This window comes from Patagioenas fasciata, chromosome 5 (assembly GCF_037038585.1).
Source record: "Patagioenas fasciata isolate bPatFas1 chromosome 5, bPatFas1.hap1, whole genome shotgun sequence".
NCBI classification, from domain to species: domain Eukaryota; kingdom Metazoa; phylum Chordata; class Aves; order Columbiformes; family Columbidae; genus Patagioenas; species Patagioenas fasciata.
In genome coordinates this window covers 5490550-5513426 of record NC_092524.1, presented here as the reverse complement: position 1 = coordinate 5513426, position 22877 = coordinate 5490550, and the positions used below count along the sequence as shown (strand labels likewise).

The 22877-nt window shown below is 38.2% G+C and overlaps 1 protein-coding gene across 1 annotated transcript in view; it reads right to left on the bottom strand.

Moving 5' to 3' along the window:
* Positions 1-21743, bottom strand: part of LUZP2 (leucine zipper protein 2) — a 168470-nt gene extending 146727 nt beyond the window's left edge. Inside the window, exon 1 of the mRNA XM_065840213.2 lies at positions 21498-21743. Coding sequence (XP_065696285.1) covers positions 21498-21559 — 62 coding nt within the window. The 5' untranslated portion in view covers positions 21560-21743. The remainder of the gene's footprint in view (positions 1-21497) is intronic.
* Between the last annotated feature and the right edge of the window lie 1134 nt (positions 21744-22877).

Here is a 22877-nt window from a genome sequence, read left to right as displayed (position 1 = left end):
TATGCAGACCGTTAGTATGTTGTCAATTATTTTTTTCTTTCAAACAGTAAGGTCTCTCATTTAACAGCAATGCCTCAAATATATTTACTGTTTGTTTTTGTTTTTTTTTTTTTAAAGAAACAATTTTGTAGAAGACTTGTAGCCAAACTACAACATTATGAAGATTATATGTATAAAAGATTAAAGTGAATGCTGTACTTCCATCAGAAGGAGATATGTATTAAGTCCTAAAGGCTACATTATGGGACCATCAACCATTTGGTTGGCTGGTTTGTTTGGGGATTTTTTTTCAGTAGTTGTTCGTTGTGGGTTTTTTGGGGGGGTGGGTTGTTTGTTAGTTTTTCTGGCTTGTTGTTGGTCTTTGATTGGTTTGGTTTTGTTTTAATTTCAGGAAATACTGTGCCCCCTATTACCAAGTCAATTAATCACACCACAGAAAAGCAGCAAGTGAGGAAATCTTGAAAGTTGTACCAATGCGATTGTTCAATACTTCACAATCTTGTGGTCCTGTAGTAACAATGTAAATGTTTCACCATAGGGCCTACAAAGAATCAGAAGACGTACTACAACAGCAACACCTTACTTTAAAAGTACAAACAGATGATATTTAACAAACTAAGATGAACAAAGCCATGTTCAATACACGATCAGGTCCCACCTTTTCCTATGCATTCGTAACAACATTCATTTTATATTTCTAATTTACTGTTACACTATTATTTGAGACTCTCTCTTGTTTAGTGAAATATGGAACTGAGTGCAGCAGCTCAACAAGAATAGTGACTTTTTGTTTTTTATTTTTAATATGTGGTTGATAACAGCTTAAAAGAAGCAAGATTTTGAACTACAAAACTCCGGGGGTAATTCCAATCTCATGTAAGTAGCAGCTAATACATTACCAATTTCTACAACTACACCAGCTCAGTAAAAATAATTATGTAATTTTCATTCACAACAGGATTCTTTCTAACACAACATTTTGTCCTGAAAATTTTATGTTTAATCTAAGTTGTCTCTAAATCTCAACTGACAAATTGCAGAAAACTTACATGATGACACCACATGGTAATGGATGCAAAATTGCTTCCTGTGTAAGAAATGTTTACCATGTTTTTTCAAGAAAGAACTCAAGGGTAACTTACTACCACCAAATTTCATCAGAAATTACACTTCACTAAAACATGTTGTGCATTAGTGTTTTCTAAAAGCACACATTATTAAACTATTTCAATCCGCTGATTTAAACTGGAGGCTGCAGGAATGAATGAGTGAACAATCAAACATTTGTGATTGATTAGGGGAAGAGGGTTCTGGTTCTTTCTGGATTTCACACCAGGCTGCAGGTCACTCTCTGTCATTGTGCCTCAGCTTCCTATTGAATCTTCAAAAAGAAATACCTCAAGAGAAAAAATCCTTAGGACTGGAGGAAAAAGCCATTTGTTTTGAAATGTAAATTAGCTGCTATCTCATTATCACCTACTTCAGTGGAATCAGATTATCAAAACTTGGAAAAGCTAACTATTGATTTTTCAATTTTTTAAAACCTCTGGTTACTCAGTTAAACATCACAACAGTGTAACATAAATTATGATCCACAGCTACAAACACTACACTCCCTTGTGTATATATAAAATGACATAAAGAGACACAGATGAGGTAAGTAGTATATATTTCAGAAAGATACAGATAATTTCAATCTAAAGTCATCTAATGTTCTTAAGGAAGAACAAGGGCAATTCAAAACCTATCTCAGTTATCGAATTCTTTGTAACTCAAAGGAAACACTCCTTGAGGAATGCTGGTTTTAAGGAATAATCAATGACTTAGTTCGTACTATGTTTTATACTCCCAAAATAAGAGACTCTTAATACTGCTAACAATTCTAAATTAGTAATATTAATTATTTTTCCCCCTAGAAGAAGCTTTCACTAATCAGTATTTAAAAATTTACGGGTTGGAGACTACAGTCTGTTTTCAGTGTTTGCTATGTTTTACTTTATACAATGGAAGTATTAACTTCAACATGTTCAGCCCTTCAAGAGGATGGTCCATGTTGCAGTGTCAACAGCAACACATCCCATTATTTTAGCCAAATGCAGGGCATTATTAAGATGGAGAAACAGATTTTCTTAGAAATATTTCCTACAAAGACACATCAGTACCTGAAAGGCGCCACTTCAGCTGTACCAGTGCCCCAGCAACACTCTCCAAAAAATGCAGACTCAACTGGTGCAAAAGACTTTCTGAAAAGTGTAAAACTACATCCTTCAATTATCACACAGGTTTTCATGATGAAGCAGTTGAAGAGTAACAGCTTCTTTTGTTTTGTCACAGTAGGATTGCGACTGAGTTGGATCTTTGGGGGAGTGATGGGGTGCAAGGATAGACGGGGGCTGCAGCTGGAGTGGGTTTTGACTTTAGCATAACGCTGAGAAATGTAATCAGCAGGCAAATACAAAGTGGCCACCTTTAAGAAAGCATGCAATTTCTTCCTGGTTTCACCCAGGCAGGCATTGCTCAGACAGTACTGCCAACTGCTGAAAATGTCATGGAGTAACAGCTACCTCAACGTGATATCATGTGTAGCTTTACTCAAGATCCATTTAAAATGCAGCATCTATCTGTTCCTCAGTTACTTTCTGTAGATCATGCCACTAATCTTTTAATCTCCAAAGACACGGCTATAATTTTCTTTTTTTTCTGCTTCTGAAGAGCATAATTTTGATGCCTTGCTCTCCACAAATTTTGGTTGTTATCCTTCAAGGCACAGCTTTAACAAAACTTCTCAGATTGTTCTGTCAGCATTTACCAAAAATAATTTAGAAAGGTTATTTCCTAAAGCCAGTGGAATAATCCAAGAGAAAACAAGGATTTCATCAGCATATCCCTCTCAGTATTTTTATGATAGGGTCCATCATTTCCATCACACATACTGCCCATCCAGAACCTTTATCCCTCATCGTTTTTCCATATATTCCTTTAGAGGGAAAACCAGCAGCATGACATTAAATGTCATAAGCATAATAGGGATTCCAGTGCAGACAGACAAACTTAAGACCATCTGACAAATTCGAGCACAACAAAATAAATATATTGGGTACAAGATCCAGTTCCCTTGGATCGGTTGTATTTGCATGACTCTGATTGGGTTGAAATTCATCCAGACAATGTTCTATAGCTCAGACAAGTACATTTCTGACCTAATATTTCAATAGTAGTAAAGTATAAGAAGTAGTAAACTGACTTCTGCCATTTTTATTGGAAAACTCAAGGCATTTATATTCCTTGATTATTTGAATTAGAAAAACACATGCATATGACTCATGTTTCAGTTCTTCTTATTTCTGTGGCTCTTCCTATAAATGTTATGGTCAGTCTCAAAGTAAACTCTAATACAATAATTCTTTAAAAAAAAAAATCACTTGTTTCCAGATCTCTGTTTTTCTGTCAAGCAATGTTCCTCTTCATCCTTCACAACTTATCAGTTCCTCCAGAAGTGCTACTGCACTTTGTCTCTGTTACCTGTTGGAAATAATTCCACTCCATGACAACAGCTGTATTCTATAAGTCACATTTTCAGCACCACTTTCTTTCCCAGGCAGCATCTGAACAGATCTTTCACAGCCACTGCTGAGCATCTCCAAATGCACAGGTCCTCGACATGCTGTTTCTCTTCCGAGCTGCATGAACCATCAAGCTTAAACCACAGGAGAGCAACAATCGGCACATACATTCCTTTGCATCCCTGTTGCTTCAGCTGTGCTTCATTTATCATGTTCTTCAACAATACATGCTTCAGTTCATGCAGGAATTAAAAGCCAAAGTTACAGTCTTTCCTTAAGAGAAAAACATTTGTTTCTTTCTTAATGCAGTGTGTCCAACATACGTTAGTCATCTAGTGCAATCATGTGAATCTTTTCTGACACTAGTATTTAATACCAATGACATCACTGAGTATCATAGCACTGTTAGAGAAATAAATGGGATTTCAATCTCGGTGTTTCTCACTCCATTACCTGCCTTCTCTCCTCATCTTTCGCAAAGCTGAACTAATCTTCTATCCATATTCCTTTCATCCTATAATGAAAGCTAAAGCAGAATTATTTTCACCTCAGTTCCCTGAATGCAAGACGATTGAATGATGCGGTTCTTTCCCATACATTTTCCAAGACCCACAGACTTGAAGCGTTCAATACTGCCTACCACATTGGGAGGGTGAGGGGCAGGGCGCACACACAAAAAATTCCTTCTCCTCAAAGCTAGGTCTGAAGCCAAAGGTGCCCACACTGACTCTGATACAGAACAGAGCTGGGCAAGGACTGCAAAGGCAGCACAAAGGTAGTTCTGCAGTACTGTTGCACTGTAACGTTTTTACTATATACTGCATCCCAACTACCTCCATCCTACCTTATATTTCCTCTCAAGCACTGCTTGTTATATCTACATTCCACTGTCCCTGATATATCTGTGTCTGACACTGCTAGGTGAGAATTGTGCTTTTCACATGGCATCACAAAGCTCTGTTTTTAATGACAAGAGTACACTCTCCTTCCCAATGCTCAAAGGGCAGGTATGGCAACAATCACAAGTACATCTGACTGAAAATTAACACAGAATCAGTCATAACATTTTCACAAAGAAAGGCAAAAGCCAATGGACAGCAATACCTATAAGCTTAAGCATGCACAAACCACTCAGAGAAATGCAGCCTATTAGCTCCTTTAGGCAGGAACTAAGTGAATACAAAAGAAAAAAAGATAGAAAGCCTAAAGGAGATGAGTCTTAAGAGAGATCTTACTGACCATTAGAGAATGGGGGTGAAACAGCAGGTGGTAAAACAAAGCCTCACTTCTAGCTTCAAACCACATTCAATACAGAGCCCTACAGCCCTGTTTGTTTAGTCACTGCTTCATTAGCAGCAAACATTAAGCATTCAATACAACATGTAAAGTAAGTTCAGAAAACACTGAAGACTGTTTTAGAGCTCAATATATTATAAACAGTAAGAGCAATAACCGATTATAAAGCAAATTACTCTTTATTTCAGAGTCTTTACACCATTTGCTGGAATAAACAGAAATGGATTTCCACGTAAATCACCTTTAAGTTGTCAAGATAAATACTTGCTCCTAGTGCTCTCCACCTTCTTCACCACTGATTCAGCATCAGGGAATAATACTGACAGCCTAAACGTGTTTCCAGATTCTGCAAATACTTAAGCAGGTAAAAGGGAAATAAAGCGTCACCCACAAACTAACAGTCTAGTCTTAGCACAAATTTGCTTTATTAGTGAAAGATCATGAGCAAATAAAAAGAGATGTATTAGATATAATGAGATCCCACAAAAACACCTGATTTGCTCTTCTCCATCTCTGTGTCTTCTGCCTACTGCAGGAGAAATATGGAAGCTGTTGGAAGCGGCTGTGCAGGTGAGTATGAAAGAAGGTAGACTGGCACTAGACTGAACTATATCACACAAAATTAATCCAGTCTGGAAGGGTGGAAACCTGCACACAGGTGAGCACATACTCCTGCATAAGGAGTCCAGAGGAAGCTCCATTTTATACGCTGCAGTTACCTCAAAGGGGCTAGTTTAGCTTTGGAAACAAGAGGTCATCTAATACTATTATTTTTCATGTTTGACGTTAAACACTGGCTGTTCTTACACAGCTCAGCCTAAGAATCAAGTCTTAAATACCAATTTGGATCAAAATGTTGAAAGTGCTAATTGAACTGGCAAAGACACAATGCTCACAATTAAAAGATGTCTCGATTTGGTTAGTGGCCAGATCCATAGCTGGAATAAAGTTGCAGATGCCAGCTGATGATCTGAGCCAGTTCCACTCTCAAACACAGTACTGCGTTTCTTTCTTACGCATTGGAAGGAACTAAAGTAGTCACTGACCTCAGATAGTGGCTCTTCAATGGGGAGTACTGTTTTATTCTTTTCTCAGTGGCACAGATCCAGTCACAATTTAAACATTAAAATATCCAGATTTAGTTTTCAACAGAGCCATCCTTCAGCTCCGATGTACAACTCTTCCTGTTGACGTGCAATATCCGATTACTTAGAGATACACACTTTATTCTTCTGAGTTGCCTATTGAATTCCAAGGTAAATTGAAGTACAGCCTTGCCATGCCTGTATTCTTCAGTTTTGCACATTAGAAGGTACATTATTAAGTTGATCGGTTCTAATTTGATAAGTGCTGGAACATTCTGTGTCGTCGTTTTCACTACCCATGCAGAGGACTAGCAATAGCCTACGAACCACTCTCAATAGCAAACGTCAAGAAAAATAAACAGAAAACAACTTTTAAAGCATCAAAGTCTTAAAGATGTATCTAGGACACTGTAGATTTCATAGCTGTCTCACAACTACTATAATATCCATTTCAATACCCATTAAAGGCAGACATTTCAGATAGTAATAATGTAATTCGGAAAATAAAAAGAAACCCACCCCAAACTTGAAAGCACAATGTTTTTTATTTCACAGAATGAGATGGCTCCCAGAGAAAGATGAAAGGAAGTTGAGTCAGGTTGCTCAGTATCCCTGAGTGACTTGGTGTTTGGCAGGAGAATGGGACAGTGAGAACACACAGTTAATTCCTGTACCTTTTTATGCAAATAGAAAGTTATAAAGCTGCTGAAGAGCAGTATCCTTCAGAACACCAAAATTAAAGGGGAAGTGGGCAAAGCCTGAAAGGTTACTCACAGGATTAGGACAAGGGACAGTCTCTCTGATTTGAATCAAGAGTTTGACTTCTCATAACCCCAGAATCATGCAGACAAGATCCATTAACTTCTTCCATAGGTCCTGAACCAAGAACAGCAAAGTAAATACGCTAGCAGGCTGTAAACCAAGCAACTTGAACAAAAAAAGGAGACAGATCTGTATATTATGCATTCCACCTTTACTGAAGTTCCATAGACTTTAAAGTGAGTAGTAAATCAGGTATGAGTTAGGAAAAAAAGGCTTTAAAGAAAGAAATAAAAAGTAGGATTCACTGTATGTCAGTATCTGAAGTATCTAAATCATGAAGCAAATCTAAGTAAAACCTCATACTTATGTTCTTCTAGTGGGGGATAACTGAAAACAAGAAGAATTAAAAAACCAACGATCTTTCACCCAAGGAGCCTTAACCCAGTGACATTTTCTAGTTTAGAGGCATTAGAGCTAAACGTCAAAGACCGAACTGAAAAGTAATCTGTAGCCGTCTTGTCTATAAATAAGATCAGAATTCTCTGTCCAAAAAAATCTTTGAGTGTTGTCTCTGCTAAACTGAGTGCCAATTTCTTATTCTCTTTCCATACGTGCTAGGAGGGTGCCCCTGGGAACTTTAGATTATTCCAAGAGTCCCGGTGATTCAGTGAAGTCAGTGGATGGTACAAGGCCTCCAACGGCGTCAATGGGTTGTTTCATTAGTAATTACTGAAGGTGATCAAACGATCGATTTAAAGCTACAGTCTGTTACGAGTTTTATTCCAGTGAAATCCTGCCAAGCCAGTTAATATTCCCAGAGCTACGTGTCTGCTGAACAAGGCAAAATTCTACGACCTTGACCCACAGAGACTGCAAAACAATAAAACTGATATTGGTTTGGGGTTTTTTTTTTTAAGCTAAAAAACTCAGTCCACGGTCCTCCCTCAATGGTAAGATAGAGCTACAAATCTGTTGCTTTTAACTGAGAAAGCTCTGTGCTGTTTGTTCAACCAGTATTTTGAAACCAAGTATCAAACTCAGTCTTACATACACTATAATACAGGCACTTGAGCTGCTTTTAATGGTTTCTGTATATAAAAGGAGGTCCTTTACTCAGTAGCACAAAAATAGTAATTCAAACCAGATGTGGGCAAAGGGCTGGTGTGGTGTGGGGGTCTATAAATGGATTCACTTAAGGTTCAAAGTTTATTTACTCTGAAACCTATTTAATTGAAGTATCCCATGGTCACATGGGAAGAGGTCTATAGTTGTGAACACAGTGGTTTTGTGAACACAGCCTGAAATTTTTAACTAAGCTATTGTTAAGCAAACAATTGGGTGAGACAGAACACGTTTCCAACACTGTAATATCCATATAACTAATCATTGCATTTTTAAGGTGTCTGTGAGGTGCTGGGCATTTTTTGGTTTTGTTTTCTTGTTGTTTTTTATTTTCTTAAGATCTAACCTTAAAAGACTACATCTTGATGTTCACTATGAATATATATTTACTGTATTTTCATATATTGCTGAAAGAGGTATTTTCTTCGGTCATTCCTGTTTCAACATCTGAAAGCCAACCGAACCTTCAAAACCAGCCTCTGTTCCTTATACATATCCTGGGTTGTAGCAACAAATATTGGTTGTACAGGTTTAACCAAGGAGAATTTCAGTCTAGTTTATTCAGAAATGTACCAAAACTGCCAGTTCATATGTTTTTTTAGCATTCATATTTTTTCCAATACTCCAAATGAAACTGTAATAGGAATCCAGATCTTCTCAGTATTTTAAGAAACAGGTACTTACACGAGCACATGAAGAATGATCCTTGGACTAGTACCAAGCTGAAAACCTAAATCAAATGAAACAGTAGTGACCCTGACCATATCCAAAGCACCTATAGCTGTCTTTTATGAAGGCAAGATTTCATCCCTTTTTCCACTTAAATCAAGTTTCACATCTTAATTCGCACACAGGTTTTTGAAGGAAGAAAATAAAGAAGAGCAAATAGAAAAAGAAATCTTCCCACTTTTCTCCTCCACACAAATAAACATTTGAAGCCTAACACAGAGCACTTCATCAATTCCAGATTGACTCAATTGAAAACGATGCTGCAAGGCATAGTAATGATGGTAAAAGAATGAACACTGTTCTTTGCTCCAGTCACCTGTCTTGCACAAGTGAGTACTACTCTTGTTGGATACAATTTTATAGATCGATATCTTCTAATCCCAGTGGTTTCTGTAAGTATATATCCTAATTGTTGACTGAAAGCTCCCATTACTTTACTGTCTCTCTTTGAGGAACAGTGTGCTGTTACATGGGTCGAAAGGCTAAAGTACTGCAAGCAGAAAATAATCATTAAAACACCCATTCAAAGAGCATTAAATCCTCAGCCATCGTAGATCAGCATAAATACAAACATATTAATCATAGGAGGTTACTATTCCTACTATTTCTGTAATTATAGTATGACTACAGTAGGGCAAGAGCAGCAACTCTCAAGAAAGTAGATAGAGAAATGCATGTTGTTTAAACGTGAGAGTTACCAATTTATAACAGCTGATATCTGTCTGAAAGAGAACAGATTTCCTGACTTTTTTTTTCCATAATACCATTGTCATGTCATTTACGTAGTTCCGTATCCATGATCACCGTTCACTTTTTTAATGCCTTGTCGTCTCTGTATGTAAAAATTGTACGCAGACTGACATTTTCATGCATTACTAAAGGTAACACAGAGATACGTTGAAGCCCAGCTACTCCAAGTAGTGAAAGCATGAAGGTTTTTATTAATATTTTGGCTCAGTTTCTTTCTTATTATTATTACTCAACAGCAGATGTAGGATTCTGCTTATCCCACCTATTGGTCCAATCGTGCTTGAAATTCCATTTTACAAGTCCAGTAATCTTCAAAAGAACAACTAACATTTTTAGCATGGGTTTAAAGATTGTATGAAATGCTGCCAGTTCCCAAAAGGATTTGAGGCCTGGAAAGATTCAGATCTTTCTCTGAAGTAGATTCGGAGAGGTACCTGCCATGCAAACTTTGCAAAAGCCTCAGAGCCAGCTGAGATATGCAAAAGCATCCACTGTTTCATGTACATAAGAGAGTTGTTTGGAACTGCCCTGGGGATGTGTCAGATGCTGCTGCAACAGGAGATGACACTGATAACCCAGCCGAGCTGGGACAAACCCACCAAGATAACAGATTGCTCAGTAAGCATTGAACACAACACCAATTCCTCAAGCCGCTTTTTCAGCAGCGCTAGAGTTATGCCATAGGGGCAGCGACTAATTAGCATTAGCAACATAAAGAAAACATTCTCTTGAAATACAAGGAATCTACAGAAAGTTTTCATTTTCACACCAAAGTGCAAGACTGTCCAATTGAAAGACTGAAAAAACGAAAGAAAATAATTACAGATTAACATATTTGCCAGAAAAAAAACACTTGTCTCCAGTATAATTTCTTGCACTTGAAGGAAGTGGCAGGATACAAAAAAATTAGAGCCGAATGTTATTTGTAAAAAACAAAAAACACCCACCACAGCTGTTTTGAAGCATTTCACTCTATACAAGCAGAAGCATACAGAGCTATTCAAGCCACTGAGAAAAGATAGCCAAAAATCAATTTTTCATACTTCATTATGTGCCTACAACTAGAAATCCTTTACACAGAGGCACAAATACTATACATATTTATGTATTTTACCTTTGAGCAAAAGAGATCTTTTTACATTAAAAAAACACACTAGTGGTACAGGATACAATTTTGCAGCCTTTAGTTTCTTTTTATCAGCACCCACAATGATGTTTTGCACCTACTCCAGATGAGGAAAATTTCCCACTGCCACTCTTTTGCATTAAATTAACACAAAACAGGTAAGAATTCTCATTAGTGTGCAGTAAGTAATAAGCACTAAGGAGATTTACACACACACACACATGCGTAATCTGCAAAACAGTGTTCTCTATAGAAAACTGAAAGATTTACCCTTAAATTAGAAATAGGTGTACATCATTTATGAGGTTTAAAGTCCATGGAGTGTAGGTACCTGTAGCACAAGAGGAATCTGTTATATTGCACAAGAATTCAAGTGGAAGTGCTAGCCTTTTACCATTTGCTTATTGGGAGGCTTTTGAGTCATATTTTAAAATCATTTTTAAGCTTTTATTTTAAAGAATTAAACCTAATCCAATACCATACTTTCTAAACCACAAGCAGTTACAAGCAGAGCAGAATAAGTCCCCTGCCCTCCATGTTTGCTCACATTCTACAAACATACCTTTTTTTAAAGATTTCTGTATACGGAGAGTAGCACCTGGATATAGCGAGTCCCTGGTAAGATACAGGTAAGTAGAGTATCTCCAGAATAGTATCAATATTTCATCTATTCATTCACCATTTAATGTCCCTTTTCATCTGCCTCCTTCTAACAGACATAAAAATCAGTCTGCCTTCATCATCTCCCTCTGACACCGTATCTCATCCTATTAGGTTGCAGAATGGCTGTGGCAATTTCTCAGTTCTGGCTTTGTATTAGCGAAACTTGCCCACAGTTTCCCCAAAATCAGGCAGTTGGGGGATTGCTTGGATATGTACATTTGTCTCCAATTTGGTCACCAACTGAACTGTTGAAAATGTGTCTACTTATTTCTCCAGATGGGTCCTTGCAAGCATTCACAAGAACAAAGATTCTGTTACCTGTCTGAATAGTCTTCTACAGGAATGGCTCATGCTACCTTCAGGACATTTCATTCCCTAGAACATGCAAAGCTTTAAAGCAGATTAAATTATTCCATTCCACTTCTTCCAAGGTTTTTTCTCCATCCTCTGGCAGTCAACACCATATTGTTTTAAGAGTTTAATCCAGCGCAACAAAACTTCCTTTTCCTGTAATGACTAAAGGTTATTGGGAAAGGTTTTCCATTGCACATAAAAGTACCATTTTACCATGTGATATAATCATCAAGCTTAAGCAGCAAAGAAACATATGATTTCCCTACAGTAAAGCAGAGGGTATGCTGTAGTATTTAACCCCAACTGCAGTATCACCTATTTGATGGAAATGAGTTAAGTCTTTCAGATTATGTTTTATAAGGCAGTGATGGTGGATTCGCCTCATACAAAGGAAACTTATAATATTCCTTAAACACTTAGTTCTGCTATACATATCCTGTATTTTTTCCTATTTCAGAAGGTACTTAAATTTTGTTAGTCTAGGTACATAAGAAAAAAAGCAATACCATGTACAATCACATTAAAACAGACAGAAATACAAGTTTCTCAGAGTCCATTCGAAGAACTGATCGTTATTTCTTTAAAACAGGTTTTATCATTTAGTTTTTACAGCAATTTAGTTCTTCCTGATAACGATCTTCCCTTGAGCCAAAAGAGCTCCAACTGACTAAAAATTAGGGAAGAAACTTGGATGTTTGAAACAGGGACAAAGAGAGGGGTGCGAGTTAAAGAAAAATATTAAATTAAATGCCTGCTTTCATAAGCTTTCCTGTGCCAAATAACAGCACATCTGTGTATACCAAACAGCAGATAGTTGTTTTACAAGTAAATAAAAAAGCAACTGCAGAGAAGTCTCCGTTCATCCTCTGCGCACTTGAGGAGTGTATTTTTCTTTTCATACATCATTCATGTATGAATGCAGAGATTTCACGGAAAAGAGTATTTGAGACTGATTTTTCAGCAAATTAAAGAGCACAGGCTGCCCTGATTGCAAAGTTAGATATGCTTAATGAAGGAATCAGAAAGGAAGCAGGGACGCCACTGTGGGTTCTGACCCCCTCCTCGCCCCATTGTCATCGAGGCACCATGACTACAGGTTCATTCCCCAAGCCTTATCATTTGCATTAAGCCAAATAAATAACCTTATTCCTCAACTGAGAGCGAAACAAAGCAAGCTAAAAAGACCTTCTAAAAGAGGTTCAGGATGTATTGCTAATAATCATGACTATTCAGTATACCCCATACACATAAGAAACTAAATAACAGTCTAATTTTCAAAGCATATCGCTCTCGTTTATGTTCAGATTTTCACAGGGTTAGTGCAGCCAACACGCTGCCCGCTTTTAACATTCAAAAGGCATCATATTAAACTCGTTCATCTCACTTACATGAAATCCACTGCAGATTATAGGCACTAAGCCTTTCTGAAATGCGTGGTCCCTTGGAAAACCCTGGCTCCCTTCATGGGAGGAAGAAAACAAAACAAAACCAAGAAAACAGGCACAGTGCCTATTTTCAGAGGAGCACAAGCCAGAAACTTGTTCACCCTCTGTAGAACAGAGGGGTAGATCTGCAGTGGAGTTGATGGACTCTGCCAGTCACAAATAAATGGTAAGAATACAATGGCTGTGTTGCATCTTTTGGCGTAGAAAAATACAAATTAATCAGCAACTAATCGGTTTCAGCAAAGCAGCTGAAAGGTTCAGCTACTTATTACACTAAACACAATTGTTTGATTTCCACTCTGCCTGAGGTTCACCCCATTCTGAAAAATATTTCTTTCCAAAAACGCTGTAAGTGAAGCAGTAGTAAAATTGATTTTATTTCTCCATTTGCGAGAGGGACATTCTCTCTTTGCACATTGAGCACACATTTCATTACGCTGCATCAGGAGGAAGAAACCTCCTCAACAGATAATCTAATGCCACCCAGAGTACGGTTGCTTTTCAGTCTTGTCAGTTCAATTCTTCCACACATTATTTTTTACTCTTCTCTTCCACGTTTCAGTAAAACTGCACTTCTTTTCCTTGTTTGCTGCCAAAGGCTACTCTGAAACAAACACATGACTGAAAAAAATCATTTGGACATGATGAGGATGGCATACACCAGATGGACAAAGTGTATGGCTGTGCTTATTGTCACTCTCGGTCCCCGGTTTGCCGAGCAATTTGGAGGTACAATGTCACAATTCCTACTTCTGTAGTCATCCCCATCAACTAAATCACAGAAAGTGATTGAGAATCCAACAACTATATGGTACTGGTAAACCACCGTGATTTCTTTACCACTTACAGCACAAAGTAATTTGTCTTCCCTTTTTCCGCTACCAAATAAAGTTTTATAAAGACCCTTAACATCTACTGAAAATATGTTAAAAGGTTACATTATAGTCAAATTAGAGAGACTTTATCCTATCACAAATTTCTGCCTGCCCTGTCACAGAAGGTGTTTTGATGCTCTCTAGGTGAGAAGACAGTAGCAAACCCATTGAGAACACAAACATGCAAAGTTTGTGTGAAGTTAGAAGGGTGTTCTGCCGTGGCTCCATCTTCAACTAAAAGGGAAAGGTCTTAGTTCTGCAATTACATGGAATTCAGCAAATATGTGCTCGGTTTTCTAAGTGCTGCAATTTGTATGACAGTAGGTAAATCTGTTTTTTTTTTTTAACCAGCTTCCACTTTCTTTCTCAGCAAATGAGAAGCAAACCTATTTCACACCAGAAAATTGTGACCATAAATTAACAAAATAGGAGCATTCATAAATTACAACAATAAGAATATGTAAGTGGCTGGAAAAATTTACAGTTTGGGTAAAATACACCAACCAACAGCATACTAGTCTTATCTATATAGTAGATAAAGACAAAACATACCAGAATTTCTGCCATTTCTCTACTCCTTTGCACAGAAGATATCAATCAATATCGACAAGTAAGATATTGAGAAATTCCATACACACCTATTTTTTCAGCTTGTAAGAGTCATACACATTGATTTCTCTCATGATTCATTGAAGTATTGTTTGCTTCAAATACAGCAGAGGTTTCAGAGTGAACACTACAAAAAGCATTGCTAAGATAATGTGTAGTAAAAGTAAGGATTAATAAACACAGGAATGATATGCGGTAAGGGGTGAGATGAGTAAGTAATAGCACAAGAAGACAGGGAGAAAAATCTGTAGTGTCACACAAAAACTGCTATTTGATACAACGTCATATTTATTCTTCAGCATTTCTAAAAGGTATTTGCCACTCTGATGTGTTTGAAATAGCAAATATAACAATACACGTCTTAAACCTTCCCACAATATTAAGATGGAAGGATGGTATGCAATGTCTTTATCCTTTCTGACAAACACATTGCTTGTCTTCCATACCGAGAATACTTACAGATCTGACCCCTACAAGGCAGCTGGCGCACCCATTGTGCAAAACTAGATAATGAGAAGAAACACTGCTTTTGACAAGTGGCATAAATGAGATTTATTTGTCTGCAGAGCGGTACATCAGAGGAATTACTATCTGTGAACAGGCTGCTGTTAAATATAGAAAATAATATCGAACACACAATCTCACAGAAAGAGGGATTACAAGTTTAGGTTAAGATATCGTTATATTCCACCCTATATATAAATTAATAAATGAGAAAGAAACAGGAAAGTGTCGGCATTTTAACTTCTCTAAACACAAAGCATACATTAAAATGTCAAAAGTAACTCCACAGCAAGTCTCCTGGGCAGAAATGCATTATACACAGCATAACAAGCATAATTCCAGCTGTTCCATTACATTAATACCAGATTCTACAGATTCTCAAGATTTACCTGAGATCACGAGGAACTTCAAGAATATTTTAATTGTAAATCAGATCAAATCTAAAATAAGTCTTTGCTGAAGGTTACAACAGATTTTAGGAGCATCCTTTGTTTCCCTCATTTTTATTTCCTTCTTCCTTTCAGACTCCAGAAATCAGAAACATAAATGACAAAACATCACAAAATATCCTATTTTAGTATTTCTGGCCAAACTGAGAGAGACTTACTTTCCGGGTTTCTAATTTAGGTTGCTGAGCTTAAAGTTGTGGAGCACTTTTCAACATTTTAGCCCAGATAATACGACAACATAGCAGGTGTACCACTTAACCAAAAATTAGCCCTATCATAGTAGCAGAAAATCCCATAAAATTTAAAACTTTTGACCAGAAAAAAGTTCTCTTCCCCCCTGCAAGTACAAAACAAACAAGCAGAATAAATGCGTGGCTGCCCTATTACGGAAGGCCTGCAAACACAGAGAAGCAAGTCTATTACATGAGCCTAGCATTAAGAATATATGTATATATTCACACACGTATTCCTATATGCATATATAGTGCAGTTCAAGCACAGGGATTCCCAAATTAGCTTTAAGCAAAGTCATTCTGATGCTAAAATAGTCCACCCACAGCAGGTTCTGGTTTACTTTTCTGCTTCATGCAGGGGGGAGAAGTAGAAGTAGTTCCTCCTGCCCACACATCTGGTGCTTTGGGTTGGTTGGTTTGGTTGTTGGCTTTTCAGTTTGGTTTGGTTTGGTGAGGTTTTTTGTTTGTTTGGGGAAGTGGTGGTTGTTTTTTTTGTTCTTTTTAAATACATCACTGGAGCTCAGAACTTTTCTCCCTGAAGAAGGAAAAGCTTTTGTTTCACCTAGTAGCTTCTAGTTTGTTTTATTAGGCACTTGCTCATAAGTCATCAAAATAAAGCCATCAAGCTAAATACATTCCTTGAAATAATGGAGCTGTGACACTAGTAAATTTGTCCCATTATGTTTAAACACAGTTTACAACAAAGCTTATAGCTTCTTCAGGTATAGTAAGGTCACAAGCCATATGCTAAATGCCACTTCTGTACCTCAAACATAAGTCCTTACAAGCCATTAACCAAACATGCATCATCATCCACATTGATAGAAATCAGAAAGCTTTCACGGCCCAGAAAACTCAGACAGCCAAAGTAAGTGTGAAAGGAATTCTAAGCAGGAAACAAATAGTTGAGTTAATGTCCCTGCATTTCTGGAAGAGTTCAGAAAGCACAGTATTAAGACAGTCTCCGTTATCCACCAAATCGACAGCAAAAATGCATCATCTGTTTTGGCTAATGAAGTCTGCTACCACTCTGCAGAGTTCCCCTCAGTTGTGGGGAAAAGGAGGGATGCTGCTTGAGGTCTCAGAAGCGAGAACAGCTTTTGGCTGCCTTCTGGAGCACCCGACGGCGCTGGGGCTCCAGTCCAGGGCAGCATCGCACACAGAGCCTTGTTCTTCCACCTCCAAGTCTTGGAAGGACCAGGGTTCCCTCTACTCTCAAATGACTCTAAATGATAAACAGTTACTTTGATTATAGACCAAACAGTGTTTCCAAGATGGGAAAAAACTTAAGAACCAGAAACAAGGATTTTCAACATTCTCCTCCTCCCTCACCCCAGTGTAATAATAGAATCATTTCAGCTGGAAAAGACCCTCAGGATCATCAAGTCCAACCATAACCCAACTGGGGTACTAAAACATGTCCCTAAGAACCTCATCTAAATGCCTTTTGAACATCTCCAGGGATGGTGACTCCACCACTGCCCTGGGCAGCCTGTTCCAATGCCTGACAACCCTTTTCGGAAAGAACTCTTTTTCTAATATCCGATCTAAACCTCCCCTGGCACAACTTCAGGCCATTTCCTCCTGTCCTGTCACAAAGACATTCCCCTTTATCTTTCCTCATGTCTCAGACCAAGTGCTTCACACACCATTATCCAAGAGGTGAGAAAGACATTAGTATTCTTCATATTCCTTAAAAAATAATTACCTAAACCAACAAACAAAGAAAACCAGTCAACCTTGAAAATACATCCAGGGGAAAAAAGCAAGCATTGAAATCAGGATCTCGTGTTTAAAAAATTAAGTGAATTAATTATATTTCTATCACTTCCAACAACAGACATACACTAGATCAATACCCATACCTTCGTTAAGCAACATCCACCTCCCAAAAATGAGTGCACTATTTTTATCCTGCCATAAAACACACAGGTAGCAGTCTTCTCAAGCCAAGGACTTAGAGATTGCTTTGTAACCTCAGTGTAGGAAGATAGCCAGAGAACTGCACTTTTTAGAAAAGAATGACCACCAGTCATTTCTCTGCCATTAAAATAATATAAGTTCTGCCTTTTGCAGCTCTGTTGTTTGCACATCCATTTAATGAGTTGCTGTAGTAGCAATATTATTGTTGTCATTAAAGTGTATCTTGTTTGGTTTATCACCCTGTTCTCTGCTATAAAGCATTCTATTTCAACCAAATTATTCAACGTCTTGAATCTTTGACGTATTCCATACACGGACAAAAAAAGAATTTGCCATCACAGAAGAAAAGGAAAGCTTTGTTTAACATCAAGCTGCTACTAAGGAGTCAATTTTTTGCCGTTTGGAGAAGAAAATATTTTGGTGAGTGGAGGTTAAAGTATCCAGCCATTCAGTAGTAATGTTGAATTAAGATTCAGAAGACTCTTCTTTTGGCTAAAAGCAAGCATCATTAGACAAGGTAATCAGGACTGCAGATCTTAGTTACTGGCGCCAACGACTGACTTCATATGAGCATTCCCTTCTACAAATAGTTTTCTAGTTGGAATATTCAGGTGTCTGGGGACACAAAAGCACCCAAGTAGCTGCAGAATCAGACCCTGAGCCTATTGTACACTATGTGCACTCACTGAGTACTCAGTGCAGTGGGACTGATTTCTGAAGGAGGTCTCTCCAGCGTAGGATGAGACAATAACACGTACACAACCATCTCATTAGATCTGCCCGTACCAAGCAGTCCAAGGAAATATAAAAGTAGACAGGAAAACACCAATGTCAGAATAGTTTTACCAAGTTAACTTCACCTTCAAAAATTTGTTTCCCTTTTAATGGGACTGATTTTAGAGCAGTAATTTTTACTTATTCCATCAAAACATACGTAGTTAACTGGACAGGTAAATATACCTCAATCTTGTTACCTCTCTGACAATACAACCAACTGGTAATAGAATTAAGAGTTATCGTTGTGTCTCAAGATTGCACTAAAACCAAGTTTAGGTAAAACAGAAAAGATTGTTCATTTCAAAAACATCACTTTTCTGTAATTTGATAGGCATTTAGTTCATGCATATGATTTTAGACCATGCTGAGAAGTTACCTGCATACAATTCTGAAAATCAAAAGCTAATATTGAATGCAATCTTAAAAATAGCAGCTGTATTTTTTAAACGATGCTATAAAACAAGAAAAGACAACATGCTGTGTTAACAGAGTTGAACTGATCAATTCCTATTTGTTTATAATTAGCCTTGAAAGCATGCTGAGGTCTTCCAAAATTGTCCCCATGACATGACACACAGAAGGTAGCATCACCACAAGACAAGGAACAAAAAAGCAGCAGCTGTCCACCTCTGCAGCAAGTCCTGTGCTCAGCGATTTCAGCACCACTTTATGAAATGGGGATACCGTGCTTCTGTACAAACTTACAAATAAATCCTCACGATGGAAAACTTTCTGCTTCGCACACTTTATGCTTTGCCTTAGCTAAGCAATTTCCCACAGCAAGATATTAGACCCTGCATTTTGCAAACACAACTAGTTCTGCAAGTCTACTCTATCTGGGTCCAAGCAATGAATTAACCATATGTTTTCAAGAAATACTAGCTGCCACAGACAGAATTGCCTTCTGCTGAGGGAGATTAAAGCATAATTTCTTTCCAGTAGATGGCATATTGATAGCACTGTATCATTTTTTAAACTTCCATCATGTGCTCTTGAAAAATTACTCTATGTTCCACACAACCATTTAAAAATAAAGTGACTGAAAGCAACTGCTGAACAGAGTAGTCCAGGACTTCTATAAATCTCCAACTCTACAGAAGAGTTTCAGTCTCCTTTATAACAGGAGGACCAACCCGCTATCAAAAGCAAAACCTCACTTTGCAACACGTATGGCACTTGGGTGGAATTTTAACTGGAATTTCTCTCACATGGATCATTTTCTTCCCTCAATTACATAAGAACATAAATCATCATGTGCCACAAAATTATACACTTATGAGAGCATATCCACTCCTCAGAGTCATACTGTTCATAATTAGTATTCACATGACAACTCCATCATCTTCATATTTAGTATTCACATGCCAACTTCAACTTTTTCATATTCTGTCCAATTATTTTTTGAAAGGTGGTGAGGAACTTGAATTTCTTCACAATCATCAAGAACAAGCTACAGTTCATTTTTCATACAGGTAATACCTTCTTAAGAAGATAAGGCACCTGCTTTTAGGGCTTTACACTAGATACTTTGTTCCAGTTTAGCTCCCTGAAAGTTCAAGTCGGTTTTAAGACACTTTATAAAAACAAATTAAAAATTTAGAATAGTTTTCCACATCTCTCTTTACTACAGTTTAACCTGCACAAGTGCAAGCAAGTTTCAAACCCGCATCTACAAAAGCTGTCTTGGTGCTTCCTCCCCTTTTTTAAATCTGCCATAATTTAGCAATGATTGTATCACTCTGTGCGTAAAATTACTAATCAGAATTGTTAACTTCCACACTCGACTACTAGTGCATGTTTCCTCAGACCACTTCTTAAATCAGAGGAATAATTATTGAATCACAACACACCACAATTTCCCTCTAAGCGTTGTATTTCAAAGAGCATTGGAGTGGTTCGTATGGACTGGCACAGCAGAGTCCTTAAATCAGAAGTGCTACAAAAAGTACCCACTTCCCTCGACAATAACAACCCCCTCCAAAGGACTGAAGTAACTGAATAATGGAAACATTCGATATTCCCGATCTCTCCCTGCCATCGGGCCTTTTCCCATTCAGGGATTTTCACAGTGATCACTTGTCTGTGTTCCAGTACATACAGACATGTGCTCCTGCTGGACCTGACTTGGAGTACTTAGCAGGTATACCTTTATTTATTTATTTTAATTCCCAGTGAGCGTTTAAGGCTTTAAACATGCAGTGCTCTCTGCAGAAAGCTGCTTCAATGCTCATTTTGCAGGAGGAGACCAAGAATAAGGGGAAAGGCACATTTCCCTGATAAATGTATGTACATATATCCTCTGATAACATGCTTTACAGACTTATAATAAGTACCCTATAAACTTCTAACACAGCAGAGAAATACCACAGTCAAATTTGAGCTTGATTTTCTGACAAGAAACTGAAAGTTAAGAAGCCTACACTGAGAGCAATGTCATTACAACAGATCTGCTCAGTACCCAGCATTAACTTTCCATCTGTGTACATCAAGACAACGGGATAGAGCGTCTCAGCCTTATCTTTTCTTTGCTGAACATGCTATGTCTACAGCATGGAGAATACACTATCTCTGAGCAACGGAGCAATATACATTATCTTATTACAACACTACATGGTCAGAACAGGTTTCATTTTTGAGGTGCAACAGATTTTTTTAATCACATTTTCTCAGTGATTTCTTATACTTGTACAGAAAGGAGTCTTTCTAGATTGCAGCAACTTTTTAACGCGTTTCCTGGCATTACGATAACACTGCAACACCTCACCTGCATTTCACAGCAAAAAAGCCCTAGGTCTATGTTCAGATACAAAAACCTAAACCGAGATGAGATTGTTTCAGTATTTATATTTTTGCACTTTGTAAGGGAAAACCTCAGCACGTTCTCAGTTTCAGCTGTTTGGCTTCTTTATTTCCAATGAAGCTGAGTCTATCTACTATTACTACTGTATGTATAAAGCTTTATTTGTTACTGTCTTGCTACATCACATGAGCTGTGGTTCAAGTTACATCGGAGCAGCTGGTCTACATCATTAAAAAAAAAGCCTAGAAACACCAAGGCAATAGTCAGTATCTTTCAGAGGATTGGAAGGGGGAGAGATAAGAATCGGAGAAGATACCTGCTCTAAACTTACCACCCCAGTAAAAGCTGAAATCTGGATTATTTCTACTGGAAGTACTGAATTTAAAAAAAGCAAACAAGGGAACTCTGAGCAAAATAGCTCTCGGTACTCACCTAGCGCTGAAGACCAGTGCAGGAAACAGAGGCAGCAAGTAATAAGCAGAGAGGAATCTCATCCTGGAGCTGCGCTGGTGTGTTCCGTTCCTCACTATCCCCCTCGCACCGACTCTTCCCTCCTCCCTCCGAATCTTCCTCCAGCAGCTCCCGAGCTCGGGGAGGCTCCGAGCTCCTCCGGAGCAGACAGACCGCTGGAACGAGTGAGGAAAGGAGCTCCGAGTGGGATGGGAGCTCCAGGAGTGATGTCACGAAGCACAACGAGCTGCTGCTGCTGCCGCCGCTGCCAACACACAGAACCCGCCCGGCCCCGACCCGCCTCCTCCTGCCGGCCCCGGCCGGGCGGGTACGCGGGTCCCCCCGCCCCGGGGGCGGGATGGGCAGGGGGTGCCTGGAGCTGCGCTCCCAGGTTACGGCACAACATCGCTGAGAAATCCTGCCTGGAGGAAGAATAATAATAACACTACAATGAAAACACCACCAACATTCTGTAATTAGCATCCTTCTTTGAAGTGCATCTAGATAAGATCGATGATACAAGTTGCGGGTCAGCCTGCCACCGCCTCTGGAAAACTGTCATTCTGCCAGTTCACAAGTTATCATTTCAGTTAGGTGTCCGTTCAGCCCTGCCCCACATCCAGCTGAAGGTAAGTGCAGACAATAGCTTCCAGAGCAGTGTTTTGAAACATGGATGTCATCCCCAAAAGCTCTTCATCACCTGAAGCAACTGGGAAGACCTTCACAGCAATTAAGACTGCTTACCCACTTTCCGTGTTTGTGTTTCACCTGATCTTAATATTGATTTAAATAAATGAGTGTTGGTTAAAGATGTTTGCAGAATCAAGGTATTCCCTGCCTTGCAACAAGTGAAGATCATCTGATAACAAATCACATGAAAATATACCATTTAACCAAAAATCACCTTTTACACAACACAAAAAGAATAAAAAGTTACCCACAAAGTGTTTTCATTACAAGAAGTTTTGGTTATCTATGTGCTTGTCTGGTTATATGAAAGGTATCCAGAAACTACATTATACATCACACACATAAAATGAAAGTTTCCATAGTTTGAGCTGGTGCATCATAGGATTCAATTATTTAGTAAGGAGTAATTTTGGAGTCTATCAAAGCAAATAGAAATTCACTGCTTGAAATGAATGTAAACCTTTTTGAAATTAGTATCAACCCTTAATAAGACATTCACGTGGCATACAAATACAGTTAATAAGTTAAATTCTTGGTTACATTCTTCAGTAAGAAAGCAAGAGGGAGGGGAGACAAAATAAGAGGAAAAAAAAAAGCAATGTACATAGCCAAAAAGGAATAAAATGATGTAATTCTGACTCTTCTTCCTTGTGTCCCAACTCTGGTATCTTT